The 16,582-nt window shown below is 42.9% G+C and overlaps 1 protein-coding gene across 3 annotated transcripts in view; it reads right to left on the reverse strand.

Annotated features, from left to right (window-relative positions):
* The window catches only part of LOC126262322 (methyl farnesoate epoxidase-like), a 352,434-nt gene that overhangs the window by 25,675 nt on the left and 310,177 nt on the right, over positions 1 to 16,582 (reverse strand). For 2 of the 3 annotated variants that reach the window (XM_049958876.1, XM_049958877.1), the window contains exons 4-5: positions 7,746 to 7,900; positions 5,263 to 5,508 (exon numbers count right to left, since the gene is read on the reverse strand). The exons of the other annotated variant lie outside the window; for it this stretch is intronic. In XM_049958876.1, the coding sequence (XP_049814833.1) occupies positions 5,263 to 5,508; positions 7,746 to 7,900 (401 nt within the window). The remainder of the gene's footprint in view (positions 1 to 5,262; positions 5,509 to 7,745; positions 7,901 to 16,582) is intronic. 3 annotated transcript variants of the gene reach the window in all.

Consider the following 16,582-nt stretch of genomic DNA (forward strand, 5'->3'; position numbering starts at 1 on the left):
CCTCCGGAACAGAGTGTCTGGTGGGCATCTTCTCTGTGCCATATTGCACCGTCTGTGACTGCAGACAGCGATTGTGGATGTGGGACTACCCCACAAACATGTCATCGTTGGCGTGGTTGCCAGTTGACCAGAAATTTGGAAATTTGTGGTAAGTTTCTATAGGACCAAACTGCTGAGGTCATCGGTCCCTAGGCTTACACACTGCTTAATCTAACTTGAAGTGACGTACGCTAAGCGCAACACACACACCCATGTCCGAGGAAGGACTCGAACCTCCGACGGGGGGAGCTGGGCTAACCGTGGCAAGGCTACCATGACCGCGCGGCTCGTTGACCAGAATGCCATCTTCCGTGCAGGACACGATTGTACGAACATCTGTAGACAGTTTGTATGATTATATCGTGAATGAGACACTTGATGGCGAAGCAGCGGTTTATTGCTTTAATTTTGGACACCAGTGTATTACACTGCCAAAGGTACCAGAACTGTTTTCGCTTATACCTTTCGACTTGTTAGTCTCCGGTACAGGGACACTGATCTCAAATTGATACATTTATCCTTTCCCAGCATCCTTGAAAGCTTTTAACATCATGGAATCACCCTGTATATACAGAGATTTAGAGACGCTGCCACTGACAAGTTTGGCACACTCTAGCGCCGTCGGAAGACGTTTGCGGACATGAGTTCCTATGTAAAACTTGATCTTCTAACTCCCCTCTACAACCACTAGAAGTATGTAGCGTGAATTGTGAAACATCCACTTGTGTGTGTGTGTGTGTGTGTGTGTGTGTGTGTGTGTGTACGTATGTTTGCAACCATTGTGTTCTGTTTTTCTGGTTGTTTCGCTTTGTATATTATTGCAGATGGTATCGAAGGCTCCTGTTTATCCGGACTTCCTACTTTGGCTTGTCCGCCCCCGGTAGGTGAATGGTCAGCGTGACGAATTGTCAATCCTCTGGGACTGGGTTCGATTCCCGACTGGGTCGGGGAATGTTCTCCGCCCAGGGACTGTGTGTTGTGCTGTCCTCATCATCATCCTATCATCCTCATCGACTGCAGGTCGCCGAAGTGGCGTCAAATTGAAAGAAAGGCACCCGGCGAACGGCCTGTCCGACGGCATAGCGTCCCCAGCGAAATAATAAGAAAAGACTTAAAAGACAGTATTTATAAAGAAGAGACATTTAAAAATTGAATAATATACATTTTTATCATGTATTCGTATTATAATAATTCTCTGTGTAAGTTTCGAGGGCAAAGAAATATAACAAAATGATCTAAAGAGACAACAAGATACGCTGTTTTGTTAATTTTTTAGTCGTCTTCACTTCTCTCGTCTTGGTTGTGTGTAGACGGACATCTTGCGAGTGCTGGCAAATGCAAGCACATTTGTACTAATTAAGTAGATAATATATTGATTTAATATTATTGCGCACTTATAATTTGTAAGAGGTGATCCCGATTTCATGTCCGCCTTCCTTCGAATTAACCTGCATTCGAGTAATTTACAGTTCAACAATCGCAGCGGCCGATGCAGCCAACGACGCCATTACGTGGCGATATTAACTTCCAAAAATAAGCGGAAGCGAAAAACTCGCCCGCTATTAACATAATATAGTTTTCCTCTACAGCCGCCCGACGTTGCAGAAAATACGTAGCTTTAAGATTCTTATTTTCAGTAGCATAGCCGTGAGCCAGAGCCAGGACTCCGACTACAATGCAATGGTTAACGGAGGTAAGAAGAAATACTCTCGCGCGTGTGTGGGCCGCAATTGTAATTAACAACTAGCCGAGGAAATTAATATGAAAAGTTTATTCCATTGTTCAACTTATATTTTCATGCTTTAACCCTTTCAGACCCTGTGGTTACAGTTGTGTACATTAATTTTCACGATGTCTTAACTGCAATAGAAACATTTTTCCTCAGTTTGGAGCTGATGTACACATTTGTGAATGTTCATGCTTTTCACCATGCACAAGTGCTGCCATCTGTTGTGCAGCGCTATAAACATATCAACAGATTAATGTAGCAGTGCAGAGCAGTTTGTGACCTTGAAAGTACCTGGTAGTCTTTGGTAAGCTATAACCCACAGTATAGTTGAGTACCAGTATTGTTGTTTTGCATGAACATTGTAGAATGTTAGATTTATTTATTACAACAATCAGTATTTCAAAATCGTTTGTTTTAGTCAACAAAAAGAGGTGATGTTTTTCTGTGTGCACAATTGTAGCCATGAGGTCTCAAGAACAATGTTTTACATAACTTTGAGTATCTTCTGTTTCCTTCATATGAAGTGCTTGTTAGAACAGTTTCTTTTTATCCTGACGATTGTATGAGTTTTGACTGGGATTTATTGAAAACGTATGAAGTATGTTATATTACTAGGTATTGTTATGAGCAAAAATTAGGAAAATAGACATAGCATTGAAGCTCCAGTTGATGACAATGTCGTTAGGTCTACTGTAAATTATTATTTTAGTGAAATACCACTACTGATATTATTATTTGTGAATATTTCAGTTCTGTTCATCATGTCAAAGAAACAGTATTTCAACAGTGAGCAAGATGCAGATGGCATTTTAGAGATGTTGCTGAATGGAGAGGTGTCAGATATCGATTTATCATCAGATGAAGAATCATTTCCTGACGTAGAATCCTACTGTACTTCAAGAGAGAAGGAAGTGAGAGTGGGGGCTGACAAAATAAACAGGGGAGAAACCAAATTTGAGTCAACTGCAAATATTGAAAGTGGTGTGTTACCAACAATGAGCTCAGTGATGTAAAATACATTTTGTCAGAAAAAAAGGACATCAAGTGGCGTCATCGTCCTCTCTCTATACTGGATTCATATTACAAATGGGAACAATGTATTGAAGAACAGGAAATACTTTCTCCTTGAACTTATTTCAGCAAGTACATTGCCAATGATCTGTTCAGTACTACGGCTGATATGACAAGCCTATATGCCTTGCAGAGTGGAACAATTAGCAATTTCAAACAAATTACACCAGTGGAACTCCAAATCTTGTTTGGGCTTCATATAATTATGGAAACTCTAAAATTTCCTATAGTCCGAATGTATTGGGATACAACATTGAAAATGCAATTATTCTTGGACAGTATGCCCAGAAATAGATTCTTCCAGCTCGGAACAAATTTACATCTTGTTAGCAACATGGCCATACCAGCAGACAATAAAGACAAGTTCTATAAAGTTCGGCCTATATGTACTGCCATCTGTAACGGATGTCTGAATACCTCGAATAGAAAACGAGGCCGACCATCTGCCACACCTTCAGATACACGATGAGGAGAAACTAGGGCTCCTGAAGAGATTCAGTTTGATGGAACACAACACTTGCCTCTTCACGGAAGTGGTGCACTGCCTACCAAGTGCAAATTTCCGGGATGTAAGGGACGTTCATGAATAAAATGTGAAAACTGTAATGTACATCTTTGTTTGTCAAAGGAAAAAAACTGTTTCCGTTCATTTCATGCCAATTAGAACCACATAATAAACATAATTCCTGACTCATTTCATTTTTAATTAAAACTGGTGAATTTTGCATGTATTTTGTGTGTAAATGATTTCAAATTTATGTGTAATGTTTAAATAAATTAGTTTTGTCTGCTATGATTTCAGTGTTGATTGAGACCCAGTGTACACAAATGTGTACAAAATTTTTTTCGAAAATGGTAACATATTTTTATAAATGTTGCTTCTAAAATCATTAAAAATCATTCAAGTCCATTACAGTATTTAAAAAAATTTTCCTTCCTCCAGAAAGATTCAGTGAGTCTAACGTTAATTAACGTAAAAAATAATTTCCACTCAAGTTAATATTGTTAAAAAAAAGAGAACTTCACAAAAGCATTTAATTGTAAATCAAAAGTGAATGAAATATTTTGATTAACCTTCATGCGCTCGCGCTAGAAATAGTCACGCGAGCGCTCGCGCGGGCGGTCGGCCGACCGCCTGAGAGTTATCATCAATCTCTTGAGGTTTTCCGTTTTTAAAGGTCATATTTCCATAAAATATAGACACAGGATATCTCACACAATATTGCAAACGCATTTGTAATCAAAATTATTTATTTAACAATAAAATATACAATGGAATACAAAAAGGAAGCCAAATACCCAAATGAAATATAAGAACATTTTTTAATTGTAATCTTTTGGACTATATAATGTAATACTTAAGACTAGAATTATTCACTGTCTTAACTTGTCACAAGAAAAGCTAATTTTGCTTTGAAAAAAGAATTTTTGATTGAAAACGAGACAAACATTTCTGTCAGATGAAAAATACTGATCAGTCTGTATGCATTTCATTTTCGTTTTGAGGCTGACAGCAATTATTGCACGTAACTGTCGTGGTTGAATGTCGTAGACGTTTCTTCCACATTCACCGCATTCTCGCTTTGTTTTTATGTTCTTTTTTGAGCCACACAAATAACATATTCCTCTCCTTGTAGGGGTTGATACAGCTTGATAAACTACGCCACTCTCTGTAATTTTCCAAAAATAATAACAAATCTTTTCGTAATGCTTAAAATTAGCTCTTTCTTTCAGTTTTTCGCTCATCAGCTCCAAAGATAACGCGTGTAAGAATTGTCTTCTCGTTTTTTCTTTCATATTACCTGTGTTGAATTGAAAAATGCGTAACGAATTTATTCCTGCCAAGTCAAGTAAGCGGAAAAATATATATGCAGGCCACCTTTGTGTTCTTCTTGATGTTGAAACTCTGGAGCACATTCACATTCACTAGAGAATTGGGAGAGCCTATAAAATTGAGGAATTATAGGGGAATTACAAAAATAAATACCTCCATCCCGAAGTAGACGAGTACAACAAAGTCTCGTAAGAGCTCGCAAGGCGGTAACCTGACCGCCGAACGTGTTCTGACGTATTTGAACTTGTCCTGAGAGGCAGAGAGGTGCGACTTGTAAGAACTTTGAGCAGCATCTGTCGGTAAAAGTTGCAACTAGAGAATACATGTGCCTCCCGCCACCTCGTTACCTTTGTGGAGTAAGTATGGCGCGAAATTGCAAAAAGGCGGTCACTTAACCTTCACGTGCTCGCGCGGGCGGTGAAGGCCCACCACGTAAATCGGCAACAATCACCATCACCAATAAATTTTTGTGGTAAATAATACATTAAATTATGACAGCCGACAGACGCGAGAACGGGGGGCCCCAGATATACGATTAAATAAATAACTTTGCCTTGCGAAGCACAGCTGTAGGTATTGACGGGCTTACCCATATGAAGCAATACAGCTCCCTCCTGGACTGGACCTCCTGCTCGTAGCCTACGAGCCTGGGGGCGAGGGTCCTGAACACGGGCAAGATGCGGCCCAGCGTGGCGCCGGTGGGGTTCCCGGAGCGGAACGTCCGCTGGACGCCGTCTATCAGCTGTCGCAGACGCGCGTCGTGCCGCTCGTAGCGCGCGCCCGCCGTGACGGCCCACAGGATGTTCACCATGTGCACCGGGAACAGCTCCGTCACCTGCCGAACAATGCCTGTCTACAATGAGATTTTCACTTGTTGGTTCAAATGGTTCAAATGGCTCTGAGCACTATGGGACTCAACATCTGAGGTCATCAGTCCCGTAGAACTTAGAACTACTTAAACCTAACTAACCTAAGGAAATCACACACAGCCATGCCCGAGACAGGATTCGAACCTGCGACCGTAGCGGTCACGCGGTTCCAGACTGAAGCGCCTAGAACCGCACGGCCACACCGGCTGGCTTTTCACTTGCGAGCGTGTGGGTGTTATTCTGTCATTCTGCGCAACGGATTAATCTGAGATGTACCCTTTACCCTGTGGCTTCTGCAAGATGCAATGTCCACCCCCACACTACTACAGAAGTCAGACAGACGCTCCTAACGTTCTAAAGAGAAATGCCTGAAAAACTTTCAGCAATAAATATCTTCTGGAGTCGTCTGCTGTAAGGAAATAACACACAAATTCACAAAATCTGTTACATAACTAGTGGGATACTTGGGTACTGGAGTAGTGCTAGTTAGTGTAAGAAAAACATGAAACTAACGAAAATTATTACTTATTTTTGCACAAATTCTGACAAATCACAATGACACTTTTAGTTATGAACTGAACACATTAATTCCAGATTCTTTTCGGAATGTTCAAGTTACCTCTTAAGGACAGAATTCGCTAATGAAATTTCTATACAAAGTTCAAGATTGTTATAGAATTGACAGAATGGCTGAGAGCCGCACCTACTCAACTTGAATAATGATCCATTAAAATGTTGCTAGGTACGGTCGAGGCTGGTGCATGTGAAATGCAGTGAAGTGTATTGTTGTAGAGGAAATATGGGGCTCGCAAGAGCTGTAGCGCACAATACCGTAAGCTGCGATGACTGCTGTCTGCGCCGCTCGCTGCTGACAAATAAGATAACTCTCGTTCTATCTGGACTGACCTTTGCCAATCAAACTCTCCCTACACCTTGATGAAGTCAAGGACTCCCATTCGCCCCTAGTCTAACTATTGGCGTGGTACACCGATCAGATAACCAGCCCACCGCGATGCCACTCAAAAATTCGTTCGCAGGCGTTTAACTCCGTCCGTTCACACCGCACAATAAGTGTGGCGGCCAACACAGTGAACAGCGCTTACTCGCAAGGACTCAATATAGAGTCGCACTCTGATTCGCTCTCGACAGAGGTGCTCTCCCAGTGAAGGGCTGAGTAGAGACTTGTTCCTCGCTCTTTGAGTACACGTACGAGCGCGCACTCTCTCGTTACGTGTTCTCGCTCCAAGAGCGACAACGGAACGGCCCCTCTCCATGCCAGACGTGAAGGGGGTATATCTTTCGGTCTCTTCCATTGCTCCTTCAGCTCAAGGTGTCAGAAATATCGTCTGCCAATCGGCATTGCTCTTCTAAAACGGGAGAATGACGTTTAAGGCGACCAATCCCGAAATCTGTAGCATCGGCGTTTGGCGTCTGCTGTCTCCCTGTGAAAATCTCTGAAACTGCATGCTATTTGTAAAGAATGCGTAGGCTGGGCGCTCCCACACAATGTAGAGGAATTTGCTTTTAAGCCAAACACGAGGTCGTTCCTCCTTTCACTCGGGCAAACGCTGTCCACTCCACGGGCGGCCGCCGGCCGACGTAGATAGCTCCCTGTGAAAACCTCTCAAGGGACCGGCATCCTGGCGTGCGGTGTTTGCCTCTCCCGAACTAAAAGCTTTTGTGACTGTCGTGTCTTGAATGTGTGTGTGTACGCCAGCCTCGAGTATTTCAACCACGGTGGGCACTTGCGATTTATTAGTTATTTGCGTATCGTTTACATGAATTCATACAACATTGACTTTATCTTATCGAGTTTGGGTTCGAATGAAGCGTCTTGATGTGCGGAATATGATTGTGAGGGCGGAATATGTAAGCAATGAAGGTCAGGAGACCACGACGTCTTACACACTCTGCAGCAGAGTGTGCGCTGATATGAAACTTCTTGGCAGATTATAACTGTGTGCCGGAACGAGACTCGAACTCGGGACCTTTACCTTTCGCGGCCAAGTGCTCTACCGTCTGAGCTACCCAAGCACGACTCACGCCCCGTCCTCACTGCTTTACTTCTGCCAGTACTTCGTCTCCTACCTTCCAAACTCCACAGAAGCTCTCCTGCAAACTTGCAAGTCTACGATTACTTATGAAAGTCTGCAGTAGCCTACGATAGTTTTACAGTTCTAGGCGTGAGCAAGGGGCGACTGACCTCGACAGTGTTGTTGCGGATGGATGACAGCAGGTCCTCGACCTCCTCCAGGATGCGGCCCTCCATGCTGAGCTTCCCGAAGCCGAAGTCCCGCAGGTGGCGCAGAGTAAAGCGCCGCTGCTGCACCCAAGCCGGGCCGTCGTTGAAAATCATACCTGTTGTGGACCGACGCACACTGATTACCCACTATGATTTCTACATTCGTTTACACCTTAGAAAAACTGTAAACACTTCTAGTCAATAGCTGAAGAGCATCGCCGGCCGGAGTGGCCGTGCCGTTCTGGGCTCTACAGTCTGGAACCGAGCGACCGCTACGGTCGCAGGTTCGAATCCTGCCTCGGGCATGGATGTGTGTGATGTCATTAGGTTGGTTAGGTTTAATTAGTTCCAAGTTCTAGGCGACTGATGGCCTCAGAAGTTGAGTCGCATAGTGCTCAGAGCCAATTTGAACCATTTTTTTGATGAGCATTCATGGTTTATCTCCATCATCTTCAGTAATGTCTACATATTTGTATCGCTTTGTACAGTACACTATCGCTCATTAAAATTGCAGCCCCACGAAAGTGACACGCAACAAACCTCAAAATGGCATCAGGTGCACTATACGAGGTGTGGCTAGAAAAAAACCGGACTAGTACTGGTGAAACAATAAAACGAATGCAATAAGGCTGAAAGTCGCGTGGCCTGTCACGAGACTCTCGCTCCGCCTACTGCTCGAGTTTCATCTGCCTCCTGCACTCAGTCTGCCCGTGGCGTCTGTTTTAAGTAGTTGACGTTTTGTCTGTGCGTCGGAAAATGTTGAGTGTACAGAAAGAACAGCGTGTTAACATCAAATTATGTTTCAAACTAGGAAAATCTGCAAGTGAAACGTTTGTAATGTTACAACAAGTGTACGGCGATGATTGTTTATCGCGAACACAAGTGTTTGAGTGGTTTAAACGATTTAAAGATGGCCGCGAAGACACCAGTGATGACACTCGCACTGGCAGACCATTGTCAGCAAAAACTGATGCAAACATTGAAAAAATCGGTAAACTTGTTCGACAAGATCGCCGTTTAACAATCAGAGCAGTGTCTGAGTTAACAGGAGTTGACAAGGAAAGTGTTAGGCAGATTCTTCATGAAAGTTTCAACATGAACAAAGTGTGTTCAAAAATGGTTCCAAAGTGTCCCACAATTGAACAGAAGGAACGCCGAAGAATGATTTGTTCTGACATCCTGGAAAACATTGAAAGTGATCCCATCTTCTTACAAAATGCTATTACTTGCGATGAATCGTGGTTTTTTACTTACGATCCCGAAACTAAACGCCAATCGATGCATTGGAAAACTCCTGGTTCTCCACGACAAAAAATGCACGAATGTCAAAATCGAAATTCAAGGCAATGATGATTGGTTTTTTTTTTTTTTTGACATCAAAGGGATTGTGCACATTGATTGGGTACCAGAGGGACAAACAGTGAATCAGCATTACTACATTAGCGTCCTGGCTACCCTACGTGAGCGAGTACGGAGAAAACGGAACGATTTGTGGAGAAAAAAGTCATGGATCCTTCACCAAGACAATGCCCCAGCTCACAGTGCGTTGTCAGTGAAGACGTTTTTGGCAAAACACAACATTCCCATCTTAGATCATCCACCCTACTCACCTGATTTGGCCCCCTGTGACTTTTTTCTTTTCCCTAAAGCCAAGTCAGCTTTGAAAGGAACTAGATTTGAGACTGTTGAAGCAGTAAAAGAAAAAGCGACGGAAGTAATGTATGGACTTACCGAAAATGATCTGCAGCATTGCTATGAACAGTGGAAAATTCGTATGGAGCGGTGTAGAGACCGAGGAGGAGAGTACATTGAAGGAGATAACATGAAATTGTAAATAATTGTAAATAAATGTTTTTTCCAGCATCAGTCCGGTTTTTTTTCTAGCCGCACCTCGTATACAGGGATATACAGGGTGATTTTGTTAAACGGGAACAAACGGCAGGTTCAAATGGCTCTGAGCACTATGGGACAACATCTGAGGTCATCAGTCCCCTAGAACTTAGAACTACTTAAACCTAACTAACCTAAGGTCATCACACACATCCGTGCCTGAGGCAGGATTCGTACCTGCGACCGTAGCGGTCGCGCAGTTCAAGACTGAAGCGCCTAGAACCGCTCGGCCACACCGGACGACCAAACGGCAGGAAAGGTCCCTTAGACGAAAAGAAGCCAAGAAATCAAACGGACATGTAGCCGGAAATGCGTTCCAAGGGAGGTGGAGATAGAAGATCATCCAAACTGTGTGAAACTTTCTCCACAATTGCCACTGCTGTATCACTTATAACGCGTACAGGCCAGATCTGGTATGGACCCCGCCGGCTCATCGCACAGACCACCACAGTGTTGGGATTTCTGGCATCCAGCCTTGTCACGGACAGGGATACCTTTATGAGGGTTGGTATCGTCAACATTCACAATACCGACCTAAGGCATAAGGAGAATTTCCATGATATGGTGACAGCGAACCATCTGCACGAGTTCAGTCTCAGTGTGTGGGTGGGGATTATTGGCGACCGCCTAGTGGAAACAGTCATCCTTCCACAATGCTTTCAGGCGAGACACGTCTGCAGTTCTGCGAGTGACCCTTCATCCCCTACTGGAAGACGTTCATCTGGTTGTTCTCAGGGTACTATCGCTACTATTGACTGTGCCCCAGACCACTGTTCTCTTGAGTGTCTAAGTGAATCACTAGTACGGACAGAAAATTCCTTCCTGCCTGGTGTGTTCCCATATCTGCTTTTAATCTCTGAAATCTACACTGTTACAGGTCTTTTATCTCAGCCTTCAAGTGTGTGTACCTCCCTTGGAACAAATTTCGGCCAAACGCCCATATGACCTCTTCTGCTTCCTATCTCGTTCGGGATTGTTTCCTACAGTTTGTTCCTGTTAAGGGAAGTGTAATACAGTGACTTTTTGAAGCAGAAAACGCAAGTGGCAATGCCACAGCATCTGTGTAGACCAGTCATCACCAGAAAGGAATTAAGATATAGAAGTATTCAATGAAGTTGATTCCCTTTAATAAAAGGAGGATTAAGGAATAGGAAAAGGATATTTATTGCCTGTAATAGAAATACAGTCACCATTTATCTTTATTTTACAATTACCATTGTCAACTTTGGCCCAAATAAAAAGATATTCATCTGCATTAAGCTTCTTCTTTCTTCTTGTAGACAAAGTAAATGGCTTATCTGGAACAAGGGTCCCTTAGGGAACTTTAGCAAGTAATCCTGTACTCTCTGCTATACTCCAAGTCTTCCAAGCCAAGATGTTAGCATCAGGAAAAGCTTCAAGGCCACTATAGTCTGCATGATTGTCCCAAACAACAGCCAAGATCAGTTATGCACTGCCACCAAAAACAGCTTGAATAACACATGTGAACTCCATTCGTAATCCACGAAAAGCATTAGGGCCACCCATAAGCTGTTGCTTATTAAACTGTCCAGACAAATCAATGTCTATTGCTCTCTGTGTCTTATAGACTGGAACACTGCGCCGCCAGCGACGACAGATTCCAACTCCACATAACATTCCGAGTAAACTGATACCTAACTCAAACTAGTCGGTAAATTAATCAACAATTCATCAAACTTATGTAACGAATTGATGCTACTAAATTAATTTTGCCAAGTCTGCTGAGACTACCCAGGTATTGTCTACATAGATTACCATCGGTTTGAGGGACAGGACAAATTTGATATTCGCCATTTAATTAATATAGAAAACACCCAAGATGGCGAAATCTAGCTTGGTTTTCTGGCCGTTATTTCGAATCATTGTTGAAGCCACGGGGTGCCGGCAGCAGCGTTCTGAGAATTCGCGCCAGTTCAAGTCATCCATCTTGAGGGCCGTAAATCGACCGCTCCAGGCGACCAGGGCAGCAGGAACGGTTCCACCTCTCACTCCTGTTAGGTTGGCTACGAGGACCTTTTCGTGTACCGTGGACCGAGTCTACTACATGATGGAGCAGCTCTCCATCCCATTCCGGTGCAGTTTCAACAGGAGCACAACAATGCGATGTTTAGTGCACGGCACTTGTCGCCATTTAATGGTTAGTGCTTCCCATTACCTTGGTAACAGTCTAGGTTAATCATCCGCGAGCCACTCGTGATGTTTAAAGTTATTAAGCACGTCGCACTCTTAGTGGTTGCGGTTTTATTACAGCTATGTCAGCGAAGCAAGATACTGGTCCTGAAGATCGACAGTAGCGTGGTACGCTGTTTTTGCCGACTAGTTTTACTCGTATCATAATCATGGACCCATTGTTTGTTTTCTTCTGTTATAGTGATACCCGTTATTTCATTTTTATGCTCTCTCTGGAGACGGTCTTTACTCTGAAGACAGTTTTGTTGTGTGAGCTTGGGTACTTTCAACTTGTCACACAGAAAGTCTATAGCTCGTCCAACAGCTACATTCTGTGAGAGATACTCTATGGAAACTAGCGACACGGTTTCACTTATGTGTTTATTTTTTAATATATGTTTTTCCAGATTTTTCCGAGTTTCACTGTTTATAGCTTCCTTACTGCCCCCTTTTATAAATCCCTTACTAGGCGATGAAACACATGTTGTAAGAAACAAAGTCCGACGCCTGGGACAGAAGATCCACAGGTGAGAAATCTGCTAGGGAACAATATCACGCGGTGCTTCTTTGCTAATCTGCTACAGTTACATCTACCGAGACTCAAGCGCTACAGAAGCAACCCTTTGCAAATGATCAGAATTTGAGCTCAGCCAAAAAATTAGTAGGGGCAGCAATATAAGCATTTTGTGTATGAGGATAGATTACACAGAAAGCTTCTTACTGAACCAACACATGTTGGCATTCAAAAGTGGCAGGATCGTGTCTTATGGAGACTCTGATACTGCTGCTCGCATCAGGATCCCACGACTATCAGTAGGATATGGAATCAGTTCAGGACAGCCATTCATGAATGGCGTGCATGACCTCTACGGCCCCACATGACTAGCGCCTGTAAGGGCAAAGACATTGTTTGGTAGGCGATGCAGGGTTGTACACCCACGTCACACACACTTCGAGTCAGAAAGTGGGCTTGTTTCTAGCAAGACAAGAAACCACGCAGATGGGATGACATGGACTGTTGTACGAGGTGTGGCTAGAAAAAAACCGGACTAGTACTGGTGAAACAATAAAACGAATGCAATAAGGCTGAAAGTCGCGTGGCCTGTCACGAGACTCTCGCTCCGCCTACTGCTCGAGTTTCATCTGCCTCCTGCACTCAGTCTGCCCGTGGCGTCTGTTTTAAGTAGTTGACGTTTTGTCTGTGCGTCGGAAAATGTTGAGTGTATAGAAAGAACAGCGTGTTAACATCAAATTTTGTTTCAAACTAGGAAAATCTGCAAGTGAAACGTTTGTAATGTTACAACAAGTGTACGGCGATGATTGTTTATCGCGAACACAAGTGTTTGAGTGGTTTAAACGATTTAAAGATGGCCGCGAAGACACCAGTGATGACACTCGCACCGGCAGACCATTGTCAGCAAAAACTGATGCAAACATTGAAAAAATCGGTAAACTTGTTCGACAAGATCGCCGTTTAACAATCAGAGCAGTGTCTGAGTTAACAGGAGTTGACAAGGAAAGTGTTAGGCAGATTCTTCATGAAAGTTTCAACATGAACAAAGTGTGTTCAAAAATGGTTCCAAAGTGTCTCACAATTGAACAGAAGGAACGCCGAAGAATGATTTGTTCTGACATCCTGGAAAACATTCAAAGTGATCCCACCTTCTTACAAAATGTTATTACTTGCGATGAATCGTGGTTTTTTACTTACGATCCCGAAACTAAACGCCAATCGATGCATTGGAAAACTCCTGGTTCTCCACGACAAAAAAAAAGCACGAATGTCAAAATCGAAATTCAAGGCAATGATTGTTTTTTTTTTTTTTTTGACATCAAAGGGATTGTGGACATTGATTGGGTACCAGAGGGACAAACAGTGAATCAGCATTACTACATTAGCGTCCTGGCTACCCTACGTGAGCGAGTACGGAGAAAACGGAACGATTTGTGGAGAAAAAAGTCATGGATCCTTCACCAAGACAATGCCCCAGCTCACAGTGCGTTGTCAGTGAAGACGTTTTTGGCAAAACACAACATTCCCATCTTAGATCATCCACCCTACTCACCTGATTTGGGCCCCTGTGACTTTTTTCTTTTCCCTAAAGTCAAGTCAGGTTTGAAAGGAACTAGATTTGAGATTGTTGAAGCAGTAAAAGAAAAAGCGACGGAAGTAATGTATGGACTTACCGAAAATGATCTGCAGCATTGCTATGAACAGTGGAAAATTCGTATGGAGCGGTGTAGAGACCGAGGAAGAGAGTACATTGAAGGAGATAACATGAAATTGTAAATAATTGTAAATAAATGTTTTTTCCAGCATCAGTCCGGTTTTTTTCTAGCCGCACCTCGTATGACGGACACAACAGCAGAGAGAGGTGTACTGGCAGTGGTGCGCTCAACAACAACGCTGTACACATAAGTGGTACCACGAGGACATTCCATATGAGTCCTGGTTCTCCATACAGCATTACAATGAACATATCCATATGCGTAGCTTCTGAGGAGAACGAAAGTTGCCAGATTGCTTTTGTCACCATCATAAGGGCTTAACACCTTGTGTGATGCTATAGGGCGTCATTGAGTACATTATACAACGCTGTATCTCTGCGATGATACCGTCTACCGTAACATCTTTCACGTGACATATGTCTATGTTAGATATACACCCCGTGTGCTCTGCTCGTCTACTGTTTATATCAGCATAAAGTCTGAATGGCCCGAAAAAAACAAAAATAATTGACTTCTCTAGCTCAGACCTAAGAAATATTTTCTGCGATATTAGTTTCCGAAGCTCAGGGTATGGAACACGTGATTCACAGTTTATGTGATTCGTATCCTTCTACACAACAGAGCCTCGTACCTGATTCTCGTATTCCAGATACATTTTTTTTTATTGCGTTTCATATCTTAACGTGTTTCTCAAATTTTTGAGGAGTCGGATTTAATTTTTATCATCTCTATTGTCCGTCATTAGTTGTAAGTTAGTTGACAGTATTCTCTCTTGGACTGTACACATGGGAGTATGTTTAAAGTAAATACCTAAATACCTCCCAGTAGGATAATATTCTAAGCTATATTGGAACCTGGTACTTAGTTCCATAATTTCGCGGAGAACACATGCACGCATTAATACGCGTTAGTAGAAACCGGTTGGTATAATAAACTATCTATAAAGCAGGGGCATTTTTCACAGTTAAAAAGTGTATTAGGTTGGTGCGTAAGTTCGCAGCGTTTTTCTTTGCATGTCGTTATCCCAGTAGCTGTGAGTTTATCTATAGATTGTCATGTTATTTGTAGTTCATTGTTGCTATTTAAATTTAGATATTGTCATTTTGTCGTTTGGAGATTGTGAAATCGGCTGTGAACACTAGAAAATGGAGTGATAAGTGGAGAAATCTGAATGTTTTCCACATAATCTTCTGCTTGAGTTCAGTACAGGGGTGACAGCAGCGGAGGCTGTCAGAAATGTTTGCACCGTGTGGGGGATATTGGCGCTGGACAGAGCAAGGCAAGAAAATTGTTTTCATGGTTAACTCTCCACATTCGGCAAGCCCTTTGGGGTTTGATGAAGGTTATTCAAACGCATGACAGCACAATGATCCAAGTGAGTGTACTCGAGAACTGGAAAATGTGATGAACTGTGGTCATTCCACCATCATGCGGCGGTTGCATATAGTGGATAATGTTCAAAAATCGGGTGTATGGGCTCCGCATCTTCTAAGCCAAAATCACATAAGTCAGCGGGTGCACCTTCGCTTGCTCGTCATCAATTGGCTTTTGAGCAACAACGGTAGTCGCCATCCTGTACCGTTAATGGCAATGAGATATGATATCCTTATGCTAAAATAAAGAAAATAAAGGAATGGTAGAGCCCAAATTAAACAGCAACTACCTGTACAAAGACTTGTGCACATCCACAAAAGATAAAGTTATGCATATGGTGAGCGGCGGTGTTATGTACGGTGAAGTGCTTCCCCAAGGTGTTTACCATCATTGCCGACAATTACTGTCAACAACTGAGATGTCTTGCAGATTCAATCCAAGAACAAGTAGTGATGCTACTTCACTCTAACGCCCACCCTCATTCTGCTAGACTGACAAAGAGCATTATAGAGTAACTGGATTGTGAAGTCATTCTGCACACACCTTATTCATCTGATCTTCAGCCCTCAGATTTTCACCTTTTCTGCTCTCTGTGGAACAACCTTCAAGGAACTTGCTTTCCAGACGAAAATGCGGTCAGAACATGGCTTGACGAGTTCTTCTAGTCAAAACCACGTGATTTCTACAGCTGCAGCATCGAAAAGTTACCTCGTGTAGTAAATAGTGAAGGAGAAGATATAGTTGATGAGTAAACTCCCTGTCATGTATATTTGTTGTGTATATTAAACTTATAGAAAACGTTATGATCTTATGCACCAACCTAATATTTAGCAAAGTAAGAATATCGATATGAAGTTCTGATCCTATAAAAAGGAACAGTTCCAGTAAATTCTCACCGGCCTTTAAGAAGCGGTACGGAATGTGACAGTCACACAAAAATAAGTACAGGTGTGGTGTCACAGCCAGACACCACACGTCCTAGGTGGTAGCTTAAATCGGCCGCGGTCCTGTAGTACATGTCGGACCCGCGTGTCGCCACTGTGTGATCGCAAACCTAGCGCCACCACAAGGCAGGTCTCGAGAGACTGACTCGAACTCACCCCAGTTGTACGGAC

This window comes from Schistocerca nitens, chromosome 6, assembly GCF_023898315.1.
Source record: "Schistocerca nitens isolate TAMUIC-IGC-003100 chromosome 6, iqSchNite1.1, whole genome shotgun sequence".
Lineage (NCBI taxonomy): Eukaryota > Metazoa > Arthropoda > Insecta > Orthoptera > Acrididae > Schistocerca > Schistocerca nitens.